At 27.5% G+C, this 17,044-nt stretch overlaps 2 protein-coding genes across 3 annotated transcripts; both read left to right on the top strand.

Moving 5' to 3' along the window:
• The first annotated feature begins 454 nt into the window (after positions 1-454).
• LOC126917509 (tuberin) lies at positions 455-8,806 on the top strand. Its single transcript, XM_050724416.1, has 29 exons — positions 455-720; positions 959-1,095; positions 1,210-1,403; positions 1,480-1,683; positions 1,768-1,942; positions 2,041-2,241; positions 2,318-2,459; positions 2,528-2,676; positions 2,754-2,926; positions 2,995-3,163; positions 3,240-3,461; positions 3,599-3,860; positions 3,947-4,065; positions 4,128-4,292; positions 4,381-4,546; positions 4,623-4,819; positions 4,906-5,022; positions 5,100-5,281; positions 5,361-5,574; positions 5,664-6,095; positions 6,163-6,334; positions 6,419-6,620; positions 6,726-6,906; positions 7,062-7,244; positions 7,318-7,496; positions 7,584-7,932; positions 8,003-8,143; positions 8,210-8,380; positions 8,564-8,806. The coding sequence occupies exons 1-29, from the start codon at positions 642-644 to the stop codon at positions 8,768-8,770; spliced, it is 5,484 nt and encodes a 1,827-aa protein (XP_050580373.1). The 5' UTR covers positions 455-641; the 3' UTR covers positions 8,771-8,806.
• A 760-nt stretch (positions 8,807-9,566) lies between these two features.
• Positions 9,567-15,421, top strand: LOC126917994 (calcium channel flower). 2 transcript variants are annotated; one of them, XM_050725482.1, is made up of 6 exons: positions 9,574-9,765; positions 9,846-9,966; positions 10,291-10,498; positions 10,737-10,844; positions 11,372-11,531; positions 12,356-12,492. In XM_050725482.1, exons 1-5 carry the CDS (start codon positions 9,763-9,765, stop codon positions 11,493-11,495), a joined length of 564 nt encoding a protein of 187 aa, XP_050581439.1. In that variant the 5' UTR covers positions 9,574-9,762; the 3' UTR covers positions 11,496-11,531; positions 12,356-12,492. The 2 variants fall into 2 exon arrangements, with proteins under 2 accessions (XP_050581438.1, XP_050581439.1); XM_050725481.1 differs by lacking the exon at positions 11,372-11,531 and having other exon boundaries at positions 9,567-9,765; positions 12,356-15,421.
• The last annotated feature ends 1,623 nt before the right edge of the window (positions 15,422-17,044 follow it).

Here is a 17,044-nt window from a genome sequence, read left to right as displayed (position 1 = left end):
TTCTATAACTTTATATCAAAATTTTAAAATCGTAATAAATCATGAAAGTATATTACGACATTTCTGTATAAAAGAGAAAGAAATTATTTCATACATTTGTTACATTTATCATATTTAATATATATAATACTAAATATATTTTAACTTAAAAATTTTATTTATATATAATATATGGTAATCTATAGCAGAATAGATTTAGATATTTAAGAAGAGAAAGAGAGGGAAAAATGATATCTTGCTTGCAGTTTGCTGTTTTAGATAAATTGAATTCGTACAAAATAATTGTATTTGACCATAAACCACTAAAATAATAGATCTACAATTTTTCATTTGGGAATTTATTTTTAATTGAATAAGTACTTGCGGGAATTAGTTATTTCTTGTAGCCCTCTAATGGCGAATATCAGAAATATGGTTTAAACATACGTTTAAACTTTATATATTGATAGTCTTCATTAGTGTTTTTTTATAGTTGCAAATTACAGCTGATTGGTGTTTGGCATTCTGGCACCCCAACTCTCTTTACACGGTGCATTTCACTGACATTTCTCTGCTCAGATTTGCTTTTGATATGCCTACTAATACTTATTACAACTCTTTCTGGATATATCCTAGTGTTTTCTTTTGGTTCGTAAAATAAAATGTCGAAAATGAACTCCAAAGATAAAGATAATAAAACATTACATGATAAATTGAAACAATTCTTCCGCATTAACAAAGGTGATTTTATAGAGATACAATTTCTGTAATTAGTGATTACATTGTATTATTGATATATTTTGATATCAAATAATGAGATACGCTTTTAATGATAATAAGCTTTTATCTTCTCCTAAGTAAAATAATTCTGTAATTATAATTTATAAATTATAATTGACGATTGCAGTTTATATATTATTTACAGAATGACATTCGTATATATTATTTGTAAACAAATCGATAATAAATTTATTTTTAGGTAATTATAAAAGTCGTGAAGATGTTACATTAACTCATGATCTTGAGAAAGAAATTAGTCCTGAAAGTCCTGTGCATCATCGTACAAAAGTAATTAAAGATTTGTGTGATGCAGTTCTTAATCAACAATGGGAAGATGTAGGTAGATTGTTTATTATAATATATTTATACTAATATGTCTAACATTATCAATTAAATAATATTTCATAGTAATATGTTTAAAAATATTATTGATTTCTATTTTTTCATTAGAAAGCAGCTGAGAGATTATGGTATTTGGTACAAGATCTTCTGGAAAAGGACGTGCCTCGTGAGCACAGACATGTGACATTAAACTTTCTGCGATGTCTTGTTCAAGGTCAATATTCTAAATTATCTTCTCTTATGAGAGTGAAGTTCTTTATGGTTGTTAAGGAACACAATATTCCTGAAGATATTGGACCTAGGTAACTATTAAAATACAATAATTAGAAATTGTTTTATTTTATGAATATTTTAGCTAAGTTGAGGATTATTATGTAGATTGGACCTTTTACAAAGCTTAACAGAAAATGGAAAAGATATATTGCACCTAGAGGAGAGAATGGGACCTTTCTTATTGGATTGGATGCCTGTTGTAACAGCAGGAGATGGAAAAAGGGGGGCTGAGTTTTTATCGCTTCTTGTTAATGTCATAAAATTTAACTCAGCATATATTGATGAAGATATTATATCAGGCCTTGTTCAGTAAATATTTTATAATTTAATATAAGTAAATCAACAATTATGGTAGACATTATAAAACAAATACTTCATATTTTATATTTTTAGGTATATTTGCCATCTATGTTATTATAGCAATAGCAGTGAAGTTGTTTCTGGATGCTTAGAAGCTTTGGATGCGATCGTTTGTTACAGTAATTTACAATCTGATTCATTACAAACTTTTATCATAGCATTATGTGGAAGTGTTAATGTTGAAACATACTGTCAAATAAGTTGGAAGGTACATCACAAAATTTTATGAAGTATAAATGATCTTAATTTAAATTAAAATTATAATTTAGAAATACTTCAATCTCAAATATGTATGACTTTTTGTAGATAATGCGTAACTTATTAGGTACACATATGGGTCATTCTGCACTATATACGATGTGTCGTTTGCTACAAGATACAAATTTTCAGAGAGATGTTCGTTTACTTAGAGGTGCAGTATTTTACGTAAATATGGGTCTTTGGGGGACTCATAGAATTCCAAAACTAGAATGTACTCCTACATCAGTTTTACCTTCATTTTATCAAGTAAGTAATAAAAATCTAGTATAATCTTTATATGTTTCCATGTAATTCACTGTTTATTACTTTGTTATTTTATAAGGCTTTAAAATGTAATCATCCAATTGTTATGTATGAAGTCACATTATCAATTCAAAGATTAGTAAATAAATATGGTGCTGAGTTATGGGACCCCACATGGAGTATTATTCTTGATATTATTGAAGAAGTTATTTCTCATACAGGTAAAATTTAAAACTGTGAAATTCGATGTAAATATTAGGTTTTTATTAATAATGTATTCTGTTCTTAGAAACTAGTAATCAACCTGCAACCAGACAAGTTTCAGTGAGTTTACATGAAACGATAAATAGCATTGAAAATTTATTGGATAGTAACTATTATAATGGTTGTATTCAACGATTTTATGATCTCGTTGAACGATGTAGTGATGCAAGACCTGTAATTATTATATTTTTAATGTAAATATAACACTAAATATTTTTTCTGTGCCAAAATATAAAATTAAATTTTTTTAGGAAGGTTCCATTTTGAAATTAATCGAATATCGAGCACGTACTATAGGAGCTACACATCATCTATGGCAATCCAGATTAGCAAATTTGATGGAGCGTTATTATAAAATCGAAACACGTACTAATGTTAGAATGAAAGTTCTTGATGTTTTAACAAACGTCGTTCAAGTTAATAGGTATATAAAATGATATTTTGTAAAAATTTTTGTAAAATAAATTTTGTAATTGTCGTTTCTTTCAATAGATCTAGATATGAAGATGAATTAATTGAGCGAATAATTGTGCCATATTTTCAACATGTCGATATGGATTCGGATATTACAATTCGTAATGGTGTTGCACATTTACTTGTTGATCTTTGTCTTGAGTGTGATACAAAAAGATGTTTAGAACTTTTAGACATACTGGAGAAGGTATATAATTTTTTAGATATTTATTTACATAAAACATTTTTAATATAACATATTCAAATTAAAAATGTATGTTAAGGTAATCAACAAACCATTCACTTCTGATACTCCAGTTACGAAAGATGTCGATATTAAAGATGTAAAGACTGCAGTTGTTGGTGTGATAAAAATATTAACATCGAAAATTTATTATTTACCATCAAGTCATGCCATACGTGCTTACAAAGTTTTAGTCAATCATCTGGAGCAACATTACAAAGAACCAACTGTCTTCCATGACATTTCTACCATTCGATACTTGGTAATAAATATAAATGATGTAAATGATGTAATAAATACAAAATATTTTAATCTCTAACTTTTTAGTAGTAATATGTTAACATTTTAGTGTATCTTATATTTTAGTGTATCTTATTATAAAATTATTATGCATTTTAGATTTTTGAATGTTTTCTAAAAATTAGAGCGAATACGCTTTATCATCTTGGATTTCCTGATGCTCAAAATTCATCCGTGATAAAGTTCAGTCCATATCTAGTTTTAGAACATGCAACAACTGAACGAATAAATAGTGGAGGAGGTGGCAGTAGTCCTCCACCAGTTAGTCCAGCTCCATTACAGCATTTATCTTGTCAAATTACTCATATGTCATTGGCACATGCATGTAAAGCGGTTATTTCCTGCATTAAATCAGAAAAAGGTTTATATTATACATATTTTCAATTATTATATAATTATTTATTTATGAAAGTTGGGAGTTGAATTTAAAATTTATCTGTTTTACAGATTGGAAGGTTTTGCAACTTGTATTAAAAGAATTGCCTCAAGTAATGCAAAATAGAGCATTAATATTATCACGACATACAAACGATATAGACTTCTTTGCAACTGCACTTTGTTCCATGGTACATTATCTTATTTTCTTCCTTAAACATTCCAATAAATTTATTTTGATATATTTTTATAGGTCAGTGATAAAAGTTTGAGACTTCCAGAGTCTCTCTACAATGTTCCTCCAAAATTTACTCTTTCAGAGTTTCGCGTTCATGTTTTTCCAGTATTAGCATCATTAGCTTCATATCATGCACATTTGGAACCTAATTTGCAACAGCGTTTGATAAAGTGTTTAGAAGTAAGAAAATAAAATTCAATTCTTAAAATTAATACACTGATGCAATGTTTGTAGCTAGGCAAATTTTTTAAATATTTTCACTTTTTAGGTTGGTTTAACAGCAAAGTGTGCAAGTCAGTGTGTCACTAGTCTTACAACTTGTATTTTAGAAATGCGTGATGCAATGAACAAACTTTTATCTGAAGTACTTTTAAATTTATCAAAAATTTCAGCAACAGTACATATAGCTATACCAATTTTGGAATTTCTGTCTAGTAAGTATTAAAAACTTTAACAACTAATAAGTTTAATCGTGAGATATATATATATTTATATATCTTTTCCTTGCAGCTCTTACTAGGCTTCCAAAAGTTTTTGCAAGTTTTATTGGAGATCAATACATGTCTGTCTTTGCAATTTTATTACCATATACAAATCCTTTCAAATATGATCATTATACAGTATCCTTAGCACATCATGTAATTGCTGTATGGTTTTTGAAATGTCGACTACCATTTCGTAGAGATTTTGTTAGATTTATTACTACAGTATGTACATTATTAACATGCTATTATTAGTCTATTGTTAGTTATTGTTCTTAATAATGAAACTATGACTCTTTTTTAATATACAGGGTTTGAAGGCAAATGTAATAGTTCCCTTTGAAGAGGGACATTTAATGAAATCGGATTTTAATTTCATAAATGAAGATTCTTCAAATAGAAAACGTAGTTCAAGCTTAACAGAGCAGGTATAAAAATTAATAAAACTATATTCGTTTATTATCGTTTTTAAATCCACTATTTACTGTTATATTTTTATTTATAGGGTAGTAGGGGCAGAAGAGAGAGACCTATAATGGCTAATCGTATGATAGGAGACAATAAAGTTTCAGATTTAAAGCCTCCAATTGATGAGGCTTTGATGACTTTTCATGTGGAGCTTACTGAAACTTGTATTGATCTTATGGCTCGGTATACATTTTCAACTTATTCAGCTCGACCTAAAAGGTAAATTTATAAATTTTCATGTTTTATTAATTATGAAACATATATATATATATATATAAGTATAACTTATCTTTATTAGACTAGCAGCTGCCGATTTTCTACTTAAAGAGGGCCAATCAATGACATGGCTACTTGGTAACAAACTTATTACAGTAACAACAAGTGGTTGTAGCAATAAAGCAATGCGAAATGGACTTTGTGATAATTGTTGGGTTGTATGTAAACCTGGTCCTCAATCTCCTGAACATTTGAAAACATCTCAATCAACTTTAAGACGAGCATCGAGTACAGAGGTATTATTAACATGCATTATTGATATTATTTACATAATTATTTTGCTATTAGTTACAAATTGTTCTAAAATATAAAATGATAATAATAGACAGCAAAAGAGGACAAATTGTCTAGGCAGTCTTCTGGAGGTCATGGGAGCTCTACTGCAAACACAGCTGCAAATTCCCCAACAGAAGAATCAAAGAAAACATCGGAAGATTCAGATTTAACAAAAAAAGACCATTCTTCAGAAAAAATGGAAAAAGATCAAGCAGAATCATCAAAATTAGAACAAATACTTAATAGTGAGAAACAAGAAGAACATGTGCTCTGTGCTTGTTGGTGTCAGGGTTGGGCTGAGATTTATGTACGTAGACCTACAGGTGATATGTCTTGGATAATGAGGATTCAGAACTCTATGCAATTTGAAACAAATGTAGACTTTCCTGTGTATGATATAATGGCATTATATAGGCCAAATCAAGATTTGTTGCAAAAGCAGCAAGAATCTACATCAGAGTGTTCTGGAGATGAAGCAGAGGTAGTTTCAAAATATATTATTTAAAAATTATGTAAAAAAATGCACAATTCTTTCTCTCTTTCTATAGGACACTGCAGATAAAAATATGGATCAAATACGGTGTGATCATAATATTATAAAATCTGTGATATCTTCTGTATCATCAGGTCCAATTGCAATACCCGGTTCACCAGCTCGACCGAGTCCTTCAAGGCAAAGTTCACGCGATAGTTTAGAGAGTTTAGAGGATGGTGAAGATGGTATGATTAAGCATTATTATACTTTAGTTGTCGTAATAAACAAATAATAAAATGAGTATATTAAAAAGTAAAAATTATTGGTAGATTTACGTCGTTCTCGAAATCCCGTACGCAGATCAAATTCTAGTCCTGAAATGAGTGCTAATTGGAAGAATCCATTCTTGAATAAAGAAAAACTAAGCAATTTGCAACAAGTAGACCGAGATTTTTTATCTACAGATATAGAAGTCAAACTTGATGCCGAACTAAAAAAACCTGCAAAAACTACATATGCAAAAGATATGAGGTATTATTTGTTTAACAAATAATAGTGTATTCTATTATTTTAATAGATTTAAATAATAATTTTTATTAGCTTTGTAAATATAATAATAAAGATATATTTATGCAGAGTTAGTTGTGAAGCTATACCAGAAGAGATGTTTGGCATGGGTACAACACCTCCATCAGAAAATGTATCAGATCATCCAACTGCATTACGATCTCAATGTTCTTATCCAGGCGCAACACAAGTCACTCAAATTATTACGACTACTAGCAATACTGTTCCTCCATCACCTACTACCATACAGGTATAGTATTATTTTTTTAGCCTCTCGAGCATGGAAAGCGACTTCCAGTTTATGTATTCAAGTAAATAAAGTTTGTCTTATGTCTTAATTACAAAATATGTCTTAATTACAAAAATATGTCTTAATTACAAAAAACCTTTTGTCTATTTTTACAGGTTCAAGGAAACTTTTTGGGAGTACAGGGACGTGCAACACAAATTCAATCATCTGTTGCAAAGCCTCCACAATCACCTACACAAATTTACCCTCGTTTATCTAGTCTTGACTCTGGTCAAAAACAAATGCCATTAGGATCAGATAGTAAACCACCTATTGGACGCAATCATTTAGCTGATAAGGTATCATTGATTATATTTATTCTTAAATACTCTGTTTTAAAAGGAAAATACATATACACATATCTGTTTGTAGCAAAAGGATGAGAAACCTGATCCTTCTATGTTACCTCCTTTGCCATTACCTTTTCGTGATAGAGGTCATACAATTTCTGTAATGAGCCCCGTAAAAAAGTCCCGTGGAGAATGGGACAATATTCGTAGAGGAAACTCGCCACGAGTAAAAGAAACACCTAAAACTAGTATCAATCCGAGGTAATGATACAATACTTTTAAATACAAATATTCGGTAATTATCTTTGTGTTCTAATATAAAATTTATATTTAAATTATAAATTACAGTTTTGTGTTTTTGCAACTGTATCATACAGCACATTTTGGTTCGCCTTCAGAAAAACCTTTATTGGTTCCACAGACAACGGCTGTACAAAGAGCAGTGACAAATTTAGATAGAATACAACCATATGAAACCCATAAAATTGGGGTTCTTTATGTTGGTCCAGGGCAAGCTTCTAATGAAACTGAAATTTTAGCTAATCAACATGGATCACTTCGATATACAGAATTTTTACAACGATTAGGAACGTTAGTCCGATTGAAGGATGTTGATGAAAGTGTGTTTTTGGGAGGTTTAGATCGTAATGGTGAAAACGGAAACTTCGCATATATTTGGCAAGACGATGTTACACAGGTTGAAATAAATTTCTATAATTTTTGTTATTTTATATTTTTGATAATGTAATTTTATATAATTTTATCAGGTGGCATTTCATGTTGCTACGTTGATGCCAACAAAATTAAGTGATCCGAAATGTACATCTAAAAAGCAACATATTGGAAATAATTATGTTACTGTTGTTTATAATGAATCTGGAGAACCATATAATATACAAACTGTAAAGGTATGTTTTATTATAATATCTCATTGTAAAGTATTATATGTACTAATATTTGTGTTGCTTTCTTAGGGACAGTTCAATTATGCATGTGTTGTAATTCAGCCCCTAGATCACGGTACTAATCAAGTTACAGTTCAAGTAAAAGAAGAATTGGTTAAACATATTCGACACAGTGAACCAAAAATCATTTCTGATCAAAATTTAGCTATTTTATCTCGACAGTTAGCTCTTCATGCCAATGTAAGTTTTATAAAAAAATATACTAATTGTAATTATATTGCACTATTCGTATACTATTCCATGTTTTTCTGATATATAAAAAAAAAATTAAATCAACATTAATTTAATACCATATTTGTTTTATTATAGCTTTGTCTTAAATTATATTACAATGAAATTTATAGTTTCTCCTCTCTGTTCTAGCTTGCTTCAATGGTTTCATCGTCATTGGAACAAAATAGTCACAATCCATATGCTTCTAATTGGTTAGAACGTTTACGACATATTAAACGACTTAGGAATCGTGTGTTGCAAGAAACAAACAATAATCCAGATAGAACAACTGATGATTTATCACCAAGATCGAACAAACGTATTTATATGGATGATTTTACTGAATATACAACATGATTTGATTTTAATAAAGGAGTTATTTAATAATTGTAATTAATATGATTCATGTTTGTTAATACGATAATTAAGTATTCTTTCTGTAAACTACAGAGAAGATAATTATTCTAAGTACAAATATTTCTCATTATATTTTATATTCAAATTTCAGTTAATTCATTAATATAAATTTTTAATTTTGTGATAAATAAAAGAACGAGTATGTAATATTATTCTAATATAATTATGTATTGTTATTTTAATATTCAATACAAAATAATACTATCTATTTAATGTATTTCGTTCTTCAAGATTGTAAATAAATTCGACAAAATCGGTTTCAAATAAATCGTTAGAAAAAATTTACAATTTTAGAAAATGCATTTATATTAGTAAAAATGAATTTTATATATAAAAATAATAATAATATCCGCTTGATATTATGAATATTTATTTCATTCTGATTGGTAGAAATTTGCTGTAGAGGTTATATTTTATTTTGTAAGTTGGTAATACAAACAGCGCTTAACCCACGATCATATAAACAGGTCTCTCGATATCCATACACTATACCCCAAACCTAGGGAATATTCTAAAATTGAGTCATGAAAAATCAACATGGAAGACAGGAAGTTCTATGCATGCGTGAGATGCCATGAATGTCTCAAATAGGGACAGAGATACTCTACTCATCTCTGTCTATCTCGCAGAACGAGAACTTTGTTGTCTTCCATATTGACTTTTCACAACTCAAAAGAGGGGTGGTTTTCCCTAGCGAGTGTCTAGGTATCATCATAGTTCAGACTCTAGACCTGTTTATATGACCGTCGCAGCTTAACTATAAAGAAGTTCACGTGAGAACTACGTACAAAATCGTTGACAGATATAAGCGCCTCTGCCCACATAATTAAGAAACTCACGGGTCGATTTTCCGTACATCAACATCCTTATAGTACTGTCAGTCTCGTTTGGTCCTGTCAGCTGGTGAAGAAGGGGAGACTGGAACGATAAAAATGGTAAATGTATTTTCAATTACTGAAACTACAATTATTTGGACATATGTTTTTTTTATACTGATAGTTTATTGGCTTTTTAGTCGTTCGCTGAGAAAATATCGTCGATTATGCAAAGACCAGGACAGGACCCTGTTGCCAAGGACGATGTACCTTGGTGGATGAAGTATGCTGGACGAGGACTCGGCACCGTGGGTAGTATAAGTATGTTTTGTAACATAACATGTATTGTGAGATATACATCATTATGGAATTAACTTATTGTCATTACTTTCTTTTACAGCAAACTTCTTATATTTTTTAGAATTTACATAAAAAAATGTACATAATAATTCATGTTTTGTATAGACATATACAGTATTAACATACAATATGCATTTATGGTTTGTGATTTTTCTATACTTACAACTAATTATATAGAACTTAAACATCTTAAATCATCTATTGTTATCACTATGAACATTTTTATTACTTATCTTTATATTATTGATACAATAGTTATGTATGATTTTTGTGAATTTGTTATAGTTGCAATTATTCTTGGAGGATGGAATTGTTTATCAATTCTGATGGGTTCGGTAGATTGCCTAATAAGTGGTATGTGGCAAATGGTAGCTGGTTTTATAGTTGCAACAATAGAAGCACCATGTTGCTGTCTATTTATTGATTATGTACAAAACTTAAGTGATTGGGTGGAAAAGAGACCATATTGGAATAGAGCAGCTGGATATTGTATGTAAGTTTAAATTACATTTTTATTGAAATATTTAAGTTATAAATCTATATTTTTTTTCTATAGTGGTGTGTATAGATAATTAAATGAGAATGCATCATAATAGATAAAATTTTAAACCGAGTTTCTTTTATGGCTGGGAGATAGAAAATTAACTATGTTATTGTTATATTATTTTTCTTTCCTTTAATATTAATTTATATTGCTACTGTTTAGACATAATGTATTGTATTATTTTTAGAATGGCAATTCCTTCAGTCCTCCTTTGTTTTGGAATGAGTAGCTTATTTGGCAGTGGTCTGATATTTGCGACAGGTGTAATATATGGACTAATGTCACTTGGGCGAAAGTAAGTTACATCTGTTTAATTTATTATTTTAGGAGATATATCATTCATATTGAAATTACATATATCATACAGATACACTTTTATAGGTATAAACAATTTATACTAACAAGTATATTGCTTTGTTTCAATTCTAAAAAATTAGTATAAATTTTTATACGATTATTTTATTCAGTTAAGGAAATAAATTTTACGGTGTGTTGTTATCATGTGTGCACATGTTATTCGCTTCTGGGTGGAAGACTAATTTTGTTACATTATCTCATATTTGTTTATATTTATGTTTGAATTTGTTGCTATGGTTTTTGGGTACTTTTTATAATACATAAATTAACTAACATAATTTCCATTTCATATTATGAAGTTCCATAAAGTATATATCATTCATACAAAGCAACACAAAATATATCATTTTCCTTTTATTTAACATACATTACAAGCTATGTACTATTAAAATATAATAGTAAAGTATATAATATTTGTTGTATGTAATACTTAATTTTTCGTTACTAATACACTAATCATAACAGAGGAACCAGGCCCGACCCAGCAGGAATGACGTCGGGTGTGAGTTCCCCACAGGGTACTGTACCTCCTACTACAGATCACCATACAACTCTCGTGGAAGATCCTGATGTCTGGAGGCCTACATAAATCATCAAACATTCATTGCACCACTTCTCTAACCAGGCAATAATAAATAAAATTTAATGTCATTTTTACACTTGTAGTTTTCTAGATACCACATTTTTAGATACCACATTACATTTTTAGATTTATGGCTAGATTTTAATGTTATAATTATGATCAATGTATTTGATAATATGAGTTTAATTTATCTAATACATTACAATAATATTGTCATTTCTGTGTGCAATGTTAATTTACTTGAAAAAATTGAATTATTTGATTTAATAATACATGTATTATTTTTATTCTATGTAAGTTAAAACTCATAAATTAATTATGCTGCAATGAAAGGCTTAAATGTGTGTATGCTTAAGCTTAAGAATATTAGTTCATAATTTTAAACAATTATTTACCTATACACAAACGTTCTTTTAATTCTACGAAAATAACACACATAGCTTTGGAAAATACATATTTAGCTTTGGATTTCTTGCATTGGAAACACATGTTTGCTTTGTTCTTATATTTTTGAGATATAGTGTATCACTTATATTAGTGAGTTGCATGATATTGCTAGCTTCTTTTACCTATAATTTTATATACATTTGGATTTCAGCACATTATTTTTAATTTTAAATACCATCCCTTAATACTTCTTTGTTAAATACTATTCTTTATGGATAGTATAGGTTCTTTTTAGATATAGTTATAAAATGTTTAAAACAATATTGAAATTTTTATTATAACGTAACATTTTATATTATTAAAGCGTCTTTATAGGTATATGTTCTATAATACAAAATTTATATTTTGTATATACATATAACGACAGTAATAAATAATAATTAAATAAATAAATAAATTAATAATTTATGAATTTTTAGGGCACCACTTCGTGAAATGAGATCAGCAGCGACGAATATCGAGGTTCCTTCATCGAGTATGCAAGCTACACTTGTTGAAAATGCTCAACCAATGAGTTTTACCAATAGACCAGATAGTAATGTTTAAATCCACAACATTAATTGGCAAAAGAATTCATTTTCTGGTATGAATGGTGATGAATGTTGACTTGGTAAAATATTCAATAATTGAGCCTATGAATATGCATTGTTTGAAGCACTTATTATTTAGTCCTACTAATATCGTAATATTTTATCATCTTCAATTTATGATACTGTAAATTGCTTATATTATTTGTGCTGATATATAGGTGAAGTAGTTAGGTCATTTTTTCCTTTTCATACATAATTTTTAATTTAGTTTCAGTTGTGAACTTCGATATCAATAGAGCATTAGTGATATTAACACATTATTTACTAAACCATTATTATATATATAAAAGTTACATTATTTCAGTTTTTTATTTGAAATAATGCCAAAGTTAAAGACTGCTATAGAAATTATATTCTGATAGTATTCATAGGCTTGATTTCTTGTGCTCCTACTTGTCTATTGTGTGTCATAATGTTCATAAAGAATGAAATTGATGGGGAAAAAATAATCTTACGTTAGTTGATTTTGGATGTAGTTATCTATTTAAATTTTACATTTTAAGTGTAATATTTTGAACTAAAATAACACTTCCAAAATCAAAATATTCTAAGACTTTAAGACGAATCATTTATAAGTTATAGAAGGTGGACGAGTCATAACATGTAAGCTTTATTTTCATTTATTCATGTATTGTATACATATATATGTGGGATAAGTCACATAGTTAGAACAATCCTCCATTTGTTTATTATTTAGAATAAAAAATTAATCTATAAATTAAGAATTGATCTAAATCCAATAATATTGCACTTCATTTTTTTCTAGAAAAACAGCATTATATATATATTTTATATAGATCAATCTTTTATTTTGTGAATGAAATTGGCAATATTTTGCAAAAAGATTATTTTGGATAGATTTTTCTTCAAAATTGATATTTGATGGATGCAAAAACTAATTTATATAAAAAATTAAATATACATGTAATTTAAAAAGAAAGACATTGTTCGACTTTGGTGTATTATTACATTTAACATGAAAAAAAGGAAACAAAAAGATAGATTATGTAACTTTTCTTTTTATTATTTTATCCTATCTTGAATAAAGAAAATATATATGGAAATATAAGTATATGGATTACTTCGTTTATTTTTTATGCGAAATTATTTGTACATATACATGTATACATACATACATTTGAATTTACTTCGTAATCGTTTCATTCGATATTTATATTTATATATATGGTATCTACTCCCATATGATATTCTTGATTCCAAAACTACCAAACATAATTTTTTGTACCTTCTATATTTTTGTAGCTAAATCTGAATGATATATGACAGAGAGTATTACTGATCAGATGTACTGGTATATTTTAGTATGTATAATACAGTTTTGTTCAAAATTACAAAATTGTAAATATATAATATTCTGATTATTTCGATAATGTTTATATCAGATTTTATTCTATTCAAAATTGTTTTAATCAGAATCAGATGTATCAATGACTTCCTCATTTTTATAGACATTTTGAACTTCTTTCCCTCTTCAATCCATATCATGTATTTTTAATCGAATAAGCATTTATTTCTTAATCAAACTGTCAAATTACTCGACCATTATCTCTCCCTACATTCCCATTTTTTAATTAATTTATTTATTAAGTATACAAGACTAGAAATATTTAACTAGGTACCAACTTTTTAAATCTTTGATGATTTTAGTGTTGCGTTTGCCAAATAAATTCAGTTTAAATCCACTTCTAGACGTATGTAAATTATTGTATTTATATAGTGCGTATTATAAAGTTACTGTTTATTGTGATTTTCGTATAGCATTTTATTGTGATTGTTTATAATTAAGCAAACTTTTAGTAATTTATGTTCATATATGATAAATAATATACTATATCATACGCAATGTTAATTAGCATGCATTAAAAGAAATAGGAGCATATTATGTAACTTGATTATATCACATGTAGTTTCTGTACTCAATCTGAATCGAATATTTCCGACTTTCATATTTTATCATCTATGATTTATTTTAAAATTACAAAATGCTTCTTTTAAATTTAAATTACGTATTTTAAAAAATATAATAAAACCAGGGTATACTTACCTTGATAACATCATTAGTGTCAAATATTTTTATGTAATGTTTAATAGGAAAAAAATGATATAAAGGATGTATGATATTAATGAGAGATTAAATTAGAAGCAAATATTCGGCGCTAAGTAATTTTATTTTGCTTTCATTGCATAAATTTTGAAGAATATTTAGTGTTTACACAATGAGAGATGATACTTGAGCAAATTCAACATGAAGAAAATAATATAAAAAGGGAGAAAAATGTTAAAATAAATTTTCAAATGAATGATGTATAAAATATACGATAAGTTACATAAGGCATTTTATTGTTGTTATTGGTAGGACAGGAATATATTTATAATAATTTTCTGTCATAAGGAAATGTGTTCAAAAGTATATGTCGCATGCGTATTTGACCAACTATTATTGAGAAGGATTAAACATTTACAGTAACATACATAATTTGCTATATAGATTAGTGGATTATGAATAAATTTTAAGAGTACATACTGTCTTCGAAATATACAAAAATATACATATGTAGATATTCAACTTCCATTAAATAGAAACCCAATCGAAATATTTATAATGCTTAATGCACTATCACGATTTCAAACCAATATGATATGTATACACGGAAGGAGATAGACTTATTTTAAACATATATCTATTTAATTAAAAATATCCTGTTATAAATATGTTTAATTTTTGGAGTAGAAATTTATAAATAAAAGGTTCGGATATACACCGCTATGTATGTATTACATTAATAATTACATGAATAAATTAATAGGCTTGATTATTCGTTACATACATGTATAGTAAAATTGTCAATAAATATTAAAATTACATTAGAAGTATTATATTTGAGTAATTTTAACTAAAGTGGTAAAATTTACTATAACTAAACCTTTTAAATTTCATTCTTATAATTCTTTTCTTTCAACAGTATTACTTATGTATTATATTTACAAGATTCTTTTTTTAAAAATCGCGTTTTTATTTTAGTAAGTAAATTGTAAGTAAATTGTCAACCAATCATAAAGAAGGATTTGATGTGACCAATGAAAGTATTCAACAAATTTCGTAAGTTATTCATTGTTTATACATTTTGTTCAAACGTGTGGAAATTCATATTATTTTATAAACGTACGATTAAATAAATTTTTTATTACTCGAGAGATTTAATTGATACAGTGTTCCTTTATGAAATAGATAAATGACGGTGTAGGGTAAAATTCGCACTCAATTTAATTTAGTTAGTTTAGTTATGGTACGTGGAATAAATAACACGATAACGATATTGTGTAAAATTTCAGTGCATTTGTTTATTATCTCAATATTTGTCCAAAAAGACATCGATATATATATATAGCAATAATCTAAATAATATAGAACATTATACAACTTTTATATTTTTATACTTTATCGTTGAAAAAAAGAACAATGATATTGTTATTTATAAAATATTATCATATTAATTTAATATCAATTAAAAATTACAATTTATACGTATAGAAACGAATGCTGAATGTGAGTGTTTGTAGTATGAATCAATGTGCTTTGTCTCGAAAAAATTCCAATAAAATCAAATCGTAAAGGTAAGGCAAAACATAAAAAACTATTCTATATAATAAATAATATAAATTATAATTTAAATATTCTGAATAAAAGATGATTTTAACGTTAATCTATATTGATTTATACAATTTATATAAATCCGCCCGCGGATTCAGTTGTATATTATATGAAACTTTGTTCAGATTTATATGTATATTTATAAATTATGTCATTTAATTGCAAGGTTTTTACAATGCATTTAATTGCACATTATGTCACAGCAATGACATTTTATCCGACAAATTTTAAATAAATAAATTTTGATAAAGCTATAAGTTCAAGACATTAAGTAATTTCTATTTTTCGTACTATTGTTCTTATGATATTGTTTTTTACAGGATGTCCCACAAGTTTTTGTACAAACATTGCCGGTGTCCTAGATTCTAAATTTTCAGTGAAAATAAGAGGAAAAGAAGAAGGATGCACTTGAGATGCATCCTGTAAATACGTTTATGATCACTATCTGTGATACAATTAACTAATGAAACGAAATAAACATATACTGTACATAATATTTTTTATTTATAGTGCTAGTATAGTGTATTTGTTAAATATCTCACGGGACACCAGCATCTATGTAAGTATTTCTAAATTTATCCTAAAGAGTTGTGGTTAACTACAACTGTTTCAATATACATATGAATCTTTTTGAAACGTTTTTTGTACTTCGTGTAGAAAACAGTTTGTCACTTGATTTAAGTAGATCTACTTTCTGCATGCGTTTAAAAAGCCATTGTTTATTTACAGTTATTTGTCATATCAAAATTTGTCACGATTTGTCATATCATATTTCTGTATACATATTTTTTAATTGCATTATTATCTGCGTTATCTTACGTATTTACTACCTGCATAATTTTTTA

Source organism: Bombus affinis, chromosome 6 (genome assembly GCF_024516045.1).
Source record: "Bombus affinis isolate iyBomAffi1 chromosome 6, iyBomAffi1.2, whole genome shotgun sequence".
Classification (NCBI taxonomy): Eukaryota; Metazoa; Arthropoda; class Insecta; order Hymenoptera; family Apidae; genus Bombus; species Bombus affinis.
The sequence above is the reverse complement of the archived record's forward strand: the minus strand, read 5'-3'. Positions and strand labels throughout refer to the sequence as shown.